The sequence below is a fragment of the Plectropomus leopardus genome, chromosome 17 (assembly GCF_026936395.1).
Source record: "Plectropomus leopardus strain MGB_pleo_1.0 chromosome 17, ASM2693639v1, whole genome shotgun sequence".
Classification (NCBI taxonomy): domain Eukaryota; kingdom Metazoa; phylum Chordata; class Actinopteri; order Perciformes; family Serranidae; genus Plectropomus; species Plectropomus leopardus.
In genome coordinates, this window is record NC_142192.1 from 6230438 (window position 1) to 6241986 (window position 11549).

Sequence of the window (11549 nt, forward strand, 5' to 3'; positions counted from 1 at the left end):
GCTGACCCCTAAATCTGCGTGTTCTGATTTGATATAGGAATTTAGAGGCAGACTGTAATTCACCTTTCTGTGTACACTGATGTCCTTATCATGTGCGGTTATGCTCCCTGGCAGGAGAGGAAGCTGCAGTGAAACACACCAGCTCCCTGTCTGGCAGACACTCCGTATTTCTCCTCAAACGTCCTCTGCATGACAATTCTCATGTTGGCAACACTCAGTTAAACTTCCCTCTTCAAAGTGCTCCTACAGCTGTCACCACATGCTTCTGCTGCATTAGAAAATACACCCAAATCTGCTGTGGAGCTCCAGAGACACCAAAAAGCTCTAAAACACAGTGTCAATATTTGAATGTCACGGACAACAGACAAGTTAGCCATTACATGCAGGCTTATTTACAGTGCTTTTGTAGCCAAGGAAAGTGAACCCGGGCCAGGCTATGTATAGGCTCCATGTGAAGTGGATGGGAAGTGGGCCGGTCTGATGATTCGAGGCAGATGCATGTTATGAGTGATGGTGTCAGTCTAAGCAACCGTCTGTCGCCTTATGTGCGAGGGCTAAAGAGGTGACCAGCTTGTAGGGTGAGCGAGCGGCTGCGAGCAGCATGTAGTGTTGGAGAAAGCCATCTGTCATCTGATTGACAGCCAGCTTTCAACCTCCCACGTCTGAGAGAGGCTCCTCTTCCAAAATATGTTGAAAACATTCATGTGTGAGTTGTGTCCAAGCAGGGCAGACTAAGCTCTTTTGAAGTAATAGCCACGCACAATTTTAACACAGTAGTAAAATTCTCTGAAAAAAAAGTATAGATTACACCATAAAAAAACATTAAAAGTTGTATCATTCAAAATAACTACCTCAACTTGGGGAAAATGTCTAGGGAAAAAAGAAAAACATTATCATTATTATATCAGCATTATCATAATTACATATTAAAAACCATGTCACAGAATTAGTATAATTTTTAAGCAATTTTCCATTTTATTTTTGCTCATTTTCAGGCTATTCTCTTTGTACTAATTTGCACACAAAAGTACAAAATAGACTGGGAAAAAAATATTTGTTTCAAGTTGAAAAAAATGTTTTCAAATTACTAAAAAGATACCTCAGCTTGTCTTCTCAAATTTAGTAAACTCAAATTTTTACAGAGTGCTTTACATTTTGTATGCCACTCATAGATCCATGTATGAAAATAATGGACATAGCCAGTCAACCATTAGGTTGTAGACTCATATTTTGAAGCCTGAAGTTTGGCATTTGGACATCACCATCTTGGATTTCTTGGAGTCAGCAGATACCATATTTGGATAGGACGGTGGGTTTAACCCTAGCGCTAGAATTGTGCATTTACAACTATGGTTTACTGTAATAATGCTAACTTTTGCTAGCAAACAGGCTTAAAACCATTAAAACAAAATGTAATTGCTGAAAAACTCCTTAGAGGGTCTTTTCAAATGCTGAGCAAGATAAGATTGAAAACAGACTGAAAACACACTGAAACAGTGACAGCTTTGCCTATACTCTATATCAGGCATGTCAAACTGGTCCACAGGGGGGCCGGTGTGGCTGCAGGTTTTTGTGCCAACCAACCAAGAGCACACAGTTTGACCAATCAACTGTCTGAAGACGGAGATCAGTTGATTAAATGAGTCAAGTCTGGTGTGCTGCTACTTGGTTGGAAACAAAACCTGCAGCCACACCGGCCCCCCTGTGGACCGGTTTGACATGCCTGCTCTATATACTCTGCGGATTTGGGTTTACACCATGGTTTCATTACCTGATGACATTGTCACACTGGTAGCAGTTTGTCAGTGGATGGTGCCCACTTGTCACTGACAGTGGTCATACCCTTTATTATAAATAACCTAAAGCCCTAAAAACATTTAAAGGGGTGATTTATGTAAAATTCAGCCCCTTTACAGTTGTCATGAATTGTGAAAATAGCTACAGAAACCCAAAACAGTTTCTGTACCAGGGTGTAAACATGTTTATTTCTGCTGTGAATTTGGCTTTTTAACACAGGGGTCTCTGGGTATTGACTCACTTTTAGAGTCAGCCTCAAGTGGCCATTCAAGGAACTGCAGTTTTTGGCACTTCTACGTTGACTTTGTTTCTCAGCCTTGGAAGCTGAAAACTCTGCTGCTCTGCTTTACTGTTTACTTTTCTGTTTTTCCTGCAGAGTTTGAAAAGTTCAAAGATATAGCAGGTTGCCCAAGAGCCTGCTTTAATCAATGTTTTTTTTCTGTTTTTTTTAACAATGGATCAAATTATAAAAGTCAGTTTAAGCTTTAAACCTATTTTAAATTATAATTAGTGACTGTGATACTAAGACCTTGTTAAACGAGGAAATTCAAAGACTTCTGTTTGGCTTTAGTACCCTCCTGGCAATAACAAAGGGATGCACCAAGAGTAAACACATTTTATTCAGAAAGCAAATGGACTCACAAGAAAATAAATGAAATCTCTTGAATGTTTGTCCAACTCAAAAAAGTCAGTATTTATAAATACAAAGCAGCAAAAGCAATGTGTTGCAAAAAACCCCAACCATCCTTCCAAACAAACAAACAAAAAATAAGAACAGAAAAAATAGAATCAAATTCACCTGATGTATTATTAGTAAATGACTCGTGTGACACGCTTGTGGACATGTCATAACATGACTGCACTGATGTTAATCATCACTGTGTGTTTACAGATGTTAGGGAGCAGGGGAGACCGGGGTTGGTTGGCACACTTTTCAGTCTTTGCCATATTTCTCTGGCATTATTTATGTTAGGATATTCTGACCAGCAGCAAGCAAAAGCTTATGGTCTCACTTATTTAAAAAATGTTTTAATATTAAGAAATGTTTTCTAAAATTAGGTGTGATTAAAGTCATCATGTGTATTTGTGCCAACCAATCCCATTAGGACATTCTAGCGTATTCGTTAACTTGCATAAGTTAAGTAACGTAACAACCATACTCATTTTAACCATAACTATGATCTTTTTTCTTAACCTAACCAAGTAGTTTTGTTGCCTAAACCTTAATTAGCTTTGGTAATAAAACCTAAATTCCCTGTGAACACTGAAGTTTATTTTGAAAAGACACTATGCATGTAACAAGAAGAAATTGACACACTGCCCCTTAGTCCAAATATGATGCTAGAGGGGTGCCTACAGCATCATAGTTTGAAACATAGGGCCACTGGCTAAGCTGCCATATTTGAGAATGTGTGAGAATGTGTTATATTGGTTGTTATGTGTGTTTAACATGTATAATGGTATATATACTGTACATCATACTACTCATTACTATAAGCAGGATTCAACTGATAAAAGTTGGGATGTATATCGACTCCTGGTTAATCAGTTGGCTAAGTGTCTGTTAAATAACAGAGTTTTTCTCTGAAGACTTTCTGTGCTGTTTCATTATCTTGGATCATCCACAGTGATTTAACTCTCCCCGTGATGTGCCAGCAGCCTTGCTTTGTGCCGTGCCCGCTTCACCTAATTGAATCGGCGCATACTCGATCTGGGGAATAGCTTTTGGAAATGGGACAATCCATAACTTAGAGCAGCCTGGCATACACTTTTATGAAATGTTGCTCAGTTATTTATTTATTTTCTATTTTCGAAGCACAAAGGAAGCAAGCCGGACCATTAATGAACTTGAGATCGGTGTGGCTTTGTGCCAGTGGAACGTTATTGAAACACACCTCTGCTACGCCGCTGTTTTTTCCCTTAGAGAATTCATGACAATACACTTTATGGGCCATTTCCTTTAATTATCTAGTGCAAATAATTTATCTCAATACTACAGACTGAACTGTGAGATGGAACTCTTGAGAATAAGGTTCTAAAATCAACTTAATTTGCTCATGTTGTGTAAAGCAGTTTATAATGGCACAGCTTTGAAAGCATTTTCTGATTCCTATCTACGCTTTTACACCTGCCGAGCAAAACATATTATTAAGTCATATTATATTCCAGTCCTTTACATCACAGGACTATAAATCAGCTTCCAATCTGGGATATAAGCCTGTTTTTAGTGGGACTCATCAAGTGCATCTCTCAAAGATTGACATCATTTCACAATGTCCTGAGCTGCAAAAGTGAAATATCCAATGTAATTACAGCTGGAGACGTTCCAGAGTGACTGCATTGTTATGCTTGGTGATCAAGGGTTTTTTCCTCTTTAATCTCCAGTTACAAGCACTTGGCTTCATACCATCAAGCACACGTTCACTGCTTCTACCTTCAGCTGCCTGCAGATTCAGAGTGCATCTTGCAGATTGCTGACTGCAATCCTCTTGATGGCTTTTCCTGACACCTCCATGCTCCCAGAAGGCTGCAGGAGGCTCTTTGATGCCTTTTCCAGCATGCGGCTGGACTCTCGGAGCCCTCTCCGCTCGCTGCCCTTTGCCTTGGCCACCTTGGGCAAGCTTGCCTTTATCTGCAGATAATCCCCCTGTTGACGTGTCCGAATTGCACTGATCCTCTTCTAGGCATTGTGCTCTTCTCAGCCTCAACCGCCTCCACCCCGCATCTTGCTGGAGGGTGCTGGGGGTTTTGCATGCCACCTCTGTGCCACGTGCGGCCTGAGCTTTAAGAGAAAGTAAGGGAGGGGCAGGCTTGCTGCGGAAAGGAGCTGGGGTGCCTCGACACACCACATCCTCCAGATGCCTGTCTCCGTTCTGCTCTGTGGGGATGGAGCGTGTCAGCTGTGGCCTGGAGGATGCATTTTGCTGTTGGGCTTTGAGTGGCTCAGTGGAAGCAGAAGGGCACACTGCAGCTTTTACCAGTCTCTGTCTGCCACAGGATTTCGCCTTCCTTATATGGGGCTCATTCGCCATCACATCCAGCTTACAGGAAGCAGGTTTGGCTTCTTGCTGGATAAACTTAAGTTTTTGCTTCTGAGCCTCGCTCACCTCCTCTGGCAGCTGTAGCGGGGCAAGCTTCAGAGGGCGTCTAACTTTGCGATGCTCCAGCTCCCTCTCTGAGTCAGGCCTGGGTGACTTGAGCAAATCCAACTGTGCCGTGCCCTCGTGAGTCGCCGAGCAGGACGTAAGCTGACCCACTGCCTTCTTTCCATGTGTCGCTGACAGATGGAGGCCAGGTGTTTTTGAATTGCGGCCATTTTTAGCTGCCAGTCTGAGGTTTTGACCGTTCAGATGCAACATGGTATTTTTAACTTGGATGCTCAACATTTCTTCTTGCTGGGGAGCCCCCTGAACAAAAGAGACATCAGTGACTCATATAAATATTACAGAAATTACAATGTGGCCTAGAAATGTGGCCTACCTAGAAATATATATACTACAATAATGCAAAAAGACTCATTCAATGTAACAAGTGTAGTATTCTTAAGAAAGATTACCACCACTTTCTAACAAGGCATATTATATAAAGGGCTAGTAGCCCTTCCTTCTATTAACTATAATAACTATTGATTAACATTTACAACTGAACACTAAATGGCCTATTTAAAATAAGAAAGTTATCGCTGAAGGATTAGATTTTTTTTTTTACCCTGTAAAAAACATGGTCCGCAGTTCTTAACAAATTTATTTTGGCCCAAATGCTTTAAACGTTGGTTCCAGACTTACAAATGGTCATGAGATGATGGAGTCACAGAATTATTCCCCCGTAGACAATAAAAAAAGTCTAAATTCTCAGCCTGGTCTCACTTCCAGCGTGTCAAAAAACATTGCTTATGTAGTGGCCTTCAGCGTCAGGTGCCTTTTAGCATCTGTATGAGATGCATTGGGATTTCAACCAACTCCAGTGTCAACAATGTCAATGATGTCATCCTTTCTAGTCAAATTTTGACGCATTGGCTAAAGCCCTAGAGTTACAATGATGATGCTTAGAGCAGCCTTTTGTGTTGCATGTTGATGCAGGGGATTGACAGTTTGGGTTAGGCGACAAAACTACTTGGTTGGGGTTAAAAAAAAAATTGAGGTTGATGTTGGTCACATCATTTGTTGACTTTTAGTTTCACATGAAAAACTAACACAGATCTCCTGGGTCAAAGTCCTGTGCTTGTTGGACCCATCCACCAACCCGCTCCAAGTGAGAAGTGACAAAAAACACAGCTTGGGCAGTTTTCCTCAGCTGCAGATACAAAAGCCCAATCTGTATTAGATGCAACAGGCCTTCAACCAATTCCAGTGGCAAACCTATAGGCATCATTATCAGAAATTCATAAACGGTCGAGATTACAACGAGAACATCTGCTTCTCACTTAGGGATGAGTCCAACAAGTCCAAACTTTGACCCAGGAGACCAGTTTTCTCCTCCCATGTGAAATTAAAAGTCAACCCTGAGCTATTTTGTCATGAGTCTTTAGTTGTGTGAGTTGGCTGACATGACCAATCTTTTATTAACCCTAACCAAGTAGTTTTGTTGCCTAAACCTTAACACAGACACTCTTCACCAAGATACAATCCAAAAGGCTGCTCCTGCCCAACTATCAACATATGACAAGCAGACATGAAATCAAGTTGAAATTTTGCCGCACAAAATTATTTTACAAACTTTACTGCAAACTTATGTTTTTCTTCCACTGTAATCTTACTTCTTCAGGCCTACAAATGACTACAAATCAGTCTTGCAAACATGCAACCTGTAAAAGGATATTCCTTCAGATTTTAGGATCACAAGCAAAGCTATTTAGGAACCAATTTCCTTGAGGCTACATAAACAGTTGAGCAGTCCATTGGAGGCCTGCTTGTGATGAATTGAAGAACAAGCTAAAACGACAAGTTTTGTTGGACACAAGCCAAAGGGAACTATTTGCCCTTGACTTTTGCCTATTGCTGATTAAAAGGCGTTTACAAATGATGTATTAAGCATTACTAAACCCATTAGTTACAACATAAACCCATTATAGAGTAATGCTTGTTAGGCAGTGATACTAAAACATAGTTGGGATGGAGAATCCTGTGATTACATAAACACATGCATCTTGACCAATCCCAAAGTAAAGATTTCGTAGTGCTCTAAATGTTAAATCAGTGCCCAAAGTTCCCCAACTTCTAGTAATACAGGTAATTAATATTTTACCACTGGTGAAATACAGAGAAGATTCATTATATCGGTTCCTTTATCAAAATGGAAAGCATTACAAGCACAGTGTACACACTGTACAATAACAAGCATGTTCCCTCACTCAAACTAACACTAGCTGTGTCCATTTGTGTCAAACCATTTCACACTAGTTAACTATTTGTTAGTGATATGCAGATACTCACAGGTTTGGCAAACATCTCCTGCTTGAATTTATGTTATTTTGGAAGTTGAATCGCTTCTTGCAACACTGCTTGTTTGGTCTGTGCCACCTGAGTGAAAGGTAGTGACACTGCAGTTGGAATAGGTTTTAGCAGCCCTAATGTCATTAAGCAGATTAGGGTCACAGTAGTGATCTCTAATTATCTCCAGCTTAGTGGCAGCCAACGTGCACACTCATGGCATGGCCAGTTTGTTGTCTTCGGGCAGCATGGTGTAACTTTATGTTGACATAAGAGGAAGGGCAAGTTGCTGCTCAGAGGGTAAATGAAGAAGTGGAATGTAGCAGGAGCTTTTGCATTTTATTCGCCACTAGATGGTGCCAGAGACCTCCTTTGCATATTAGCATTAACAGTGGAGCTTTGGGGCCTCATCATCATTACGTGTTGAACACAGCCAGCTGTCAGGACGCTGGTGGAGATCAGCAGAACAGAGACTCATGTTGAACCCTTTGAAATGGTCTTTTATGAGCCCAGTCTACCTTCACATTTTATAATGTAGATTGACTGTAGTTGTGTGTGAAGCTATTTCACCCAGACTTCAGGGCTTCCGTTCAGTTTCTGTTTGCTTTTTGAGACATTAAAGCCTTCTCACACAATATTTTGCCCCTGTTTATGAAAAATAAATATGTTATCCCAATATACTCTGTTTTTCCAATTACATTTTTGCTTGGATCCCCTCAAGGCATCCTAAGAACTATTGAAGGTGTCATCACATAAGTGTGTTTCACAAAACGAATTTTGTCTTTTATGATTTTGCTTATTTCTTCTTTTATTACAAAATGCTGAATACTTTCACCTCTTCGGACCTATAAAAATCCTTCATACATTTCAAGAAAAAAAAAATCACTGGCTGAACTGCTCATTAATATTGGGCAGTAATGCGTTACATTAATAATAATACATGTTTTATAAAAAAGTATTGCAACAAATAAAATTTCAGTAATATTTTTACAGTTACCCCCCCAAAAGAAATAACTCCTCATAATGTTGCTTTTGTTGTCAACCCACTGCCGATTTAAAATGTCCACAATATATCACATCTGCAGATTTATTTTCGCATCTGTCAGCCAATATTTGTATGTGGGGCCAATGTGGGTGTTAAATAATGCGCCCTAAAATGGGTGCTATGGGGGATTGTCCAAGCAGGTAAGGGCCCAAATAGGCATCTTATCTGAGAACCACTTGAGTAAACCCACCCATGTGGGCAATTGGCACGGGGCCATTATGAAACTCTTAAACAATCTCATATAGGGTCAATTTTTCAGCCCATTTACTACCCACATGGGCCCCACATACAAATGTTGGCTGGGTGCATGTCACAAAGCAGCAAGCGAATTTGGCCAATGGGCACACTTTGATTCAGCTGCTGGAAATATTCCAATCATTTTGATTTTGTTGAGAGGAAAGATGATGAGAATAGGATTTTTCTTGGTCCTACTATGACTAATGCAAAACAATGTAAAGTTGAAGATGAATACTTGGCCGGGGAGAATAGCTGTATCTCCACACTGGCTAAACAACCAAAACTGAATTTTAATTGTGGACAGCTGCTACGAGTGACAGAGAACTAATAAATCTCGTTGCTGGATATGTGGTGGGTAAAATGTCACCTATCTCTGACAATTGACTCTCTGTCTTTCAGATAGATCCTTTGGAAAGTACCAGTCACAAGCAACAGAAGACCCCCAGGTAAGAATCATTTGCAGTCAATCTAGTCTAGGCTACACCTACTGGATTTTACCTGATATTCACACAGAGACAAACATGCAAAGTTGGAATTTTGAGTACAAAGGACACAATTTCCACATTTTCTGTCTAACAGAAAATTAATCTAATAAGTAGTGTGAGGAATTACTGTTTGAAAAGAGTAATACACATAGGTAAACACAGCTCCCACAGAAGGAGCTACAGGCTACAACATGGCTAAAAACATACTAGTGACGATTTTCAAAACAACTTGGCACATGGGGGCTACAGGGCACTTTGATTACTTCAGCAGTATGGAGACATTTTGTGCTTTTATTTTTGTATTTTTTCAACACATGAATCTTGGACACCATTTGCTTCAGTTAATCAGGAGATGAGTGCAGTGCCTTTTCCCCATGAACCTCTGTGTGGCAGTGTTTTGTGGACTATAAAACTTAACTTACCATTGTCATGTGGATTAGCAGATAATGACTGAAATTTCAGTTTTGGGTGAACTATCCCTTTAAGGTTTTACCCTATAGACAGCAAAAACTGAAATGTGAAATACTGCAGCAGCATAGTGTTTGTAGCCTTGTATTTACACCGATGCATGTTTGAGATACAAGGCTGTTCTCATGAAGTGTTTGCATGTTTTCCTATGAGAAGTAACTCACCCAAATTTGAACCAATAATTTGTGCATAACCCATGTATTTTGGAAGGCTGTGATCACATGACCAATGCACTAATGGGAGTAATTTATGAATCCTAGGATAGAGAAAAAAATGGCCTGTCTTACTTTGCCTTGCTTTGCCTCTGATTGGCTTACCCTGACAACACATGAGGTGCCAGTGTGCGTATTTGCCCATGTAGTGATGTCTCTGACTTGCTACCGAGTGCTGCTTGTTCCTGTCTGTCAGTTTGTGTTTGGTCTGGGTAGATTGTAAAACTAAATTGCCCTTCTGGGATAAATAAAGTTGTCTGAATCTGAATCTAATCTACGTTGCTTTACATTAATTATATAACTCCACAATAAGGATGGGGGGGTAATTGTAAGGATATCATACGAACTATAGTTTGTGGATTTTTGTAGGTTATCAGCAGAAGCATTGTATGAGGATATGTTGTAGATGCCCATTGTTTCATCAAAAAACCTAATGAGATGAATCCAGGTTAAAGCCTTTATTTCTTTTTTTCTCCACTTAATAAATCAAATCAGTCACAAAGAATAAGAGAAGGGACTTAAACTAAGTGTTACATAAGGATTTGTAACCTTCTAAGTGACTGAATGGTCGATAAAGGTGTTGCAAATCAATATCCGACAGATGTCCTAAATATTGTCAGCTTTCACTGATGTGAAACTTTGATCAAATTCCCTTCAAAGTCCCGGCTCTGGTAATAGTTTTCAGAATAAATATCCTCAGACAGGCCAGATAAGACAATGATGTGGTGTGTGTTGCCTGCAGGAATATCTGCAGATCTTAATCACTTCAAGACAGCAGCTTATTTTAAATTTGAGCTCCATCGCTCCCACGTCACTCTCATTTATTATATTTAGAGGCAGACTGTCGCAGAGTTTTCCTGCAATGGATGAGACTGGTATTAGCGGGCAGTTGTGCCTCCTACAGTAGATCCATTTTTCATCAGGCAGACAGACTCAATCACGGCTGAAAATCTCCTGTTTTCCGTTGTCTCATTCTCTGGCCTCGGGCCCCAAAAAAGCGGCATGTCAGCACCTGCTTATTGCAAAGCTTCATCATATCATTGGCGTGGTGGAGACGGTCCCGCTGCAGAACAACTTGGCTCCGCTTACATGATCATTTAAGATGCAAAATTACAGGCTTGACGCCAAGTGATGGCCTTTACGCCCCTCTGCCACTGTTCTTATTGTGTCGCCCTCTGCGCTGCCTGACGTTCTCGGCTGACAGTATAATTATTGCGGTGTGGGAAGAGATAAAAAGGGATGTTGCTGGCTCATTCTCCCACCTACTGAACATCCAGCTGCACTACCCGGGCTACTTGGAGAGTAGAAGAAGGTGACTGGACAGCAGAGATCAGTCAAATTCAGTCAGAATTTGTGACACATAACATTTGATGCCATTTTGACATGAGGTTTTCAAGACTTATTTTTACATCAAGTTGTGCCCATATTAAGCAGTGTTCTAGACAGTGGGCATTTTTGTGCCAAAACTTACAATTACAAGCATTCAAGAAGAATTAAATAATTAAACTGTGTTAATAATACCCTTTTCCAACCCAAATTAGCATGCAGATTTTTTAAATGTGAGATAACCAAAGTATAGGCTAAACATAGGCAATAGACTGCTTCCATTGCCAGTAGACCAGAGTCGTGTACACAACTCTGTTGTACTCAAGTATGCATTTCTGTTTTTTTCTTTATTGGTGTATCACAATCAGCATCACAAACAAACCTGAAAAAAGTGATAGTTAACAGTGGGAAGCACCAAGGAGTTTCTATCTGTCATTAATTCTGTCTTTATTTCAAACTCAGTGCTGACTAATTTAGAACAGTATTCAGGCACTGCTTGGACAGAGACAGACGGTATTTCGTGATGGTGCAAAATCACCAAAAGGTAGCT

The 11549-nt window shown here is 40.3% G+C and overlaps 1 protein-coding gene and 1 long non-coding RNA gene across 3 annotated transcripts in view; one reads left to right on the plus strand and one right to left on the minus strand.

Annotated features, from left to right (window-relative positions):
- LOC121957877 (uncharacterized) overlaps positions 1-11549 on the plus strand; it is a 90329-nt gene that overhangs the window by 40190 nt on the left and 38590 nt on the right. For both annotated transcript variants that reach the window (XR_015779389.1, XR_015779388.1), the window contains exon 7: positions 8908-8954. This is a non-coding gene — a long non-coding RNA (uncharacterized LOC121957877). The remainder of the gene's footprint in view (positions 1-8907; positions 8955-11549) is intronic.
- On the minus strand, positions 2396-7331 carry LOC148186593 (uncharacterized). Its single transcript, XM_088090743.1, has 2 exons — positions 7230-7331; positions 2396-5204 (listed from the first exon to the last, which is right to left on the minus strand). The coding sequence occupies exons 1-2, from the start codon at positions 7242-7244 to the stop codon at positions 4107-4109; spliced, it is 1113 nt and encodes a 370-aa protein (XP_087946869.1). The 5' UTR covers positions 7245-7331; the 3' UTR covers positions 2396-4106.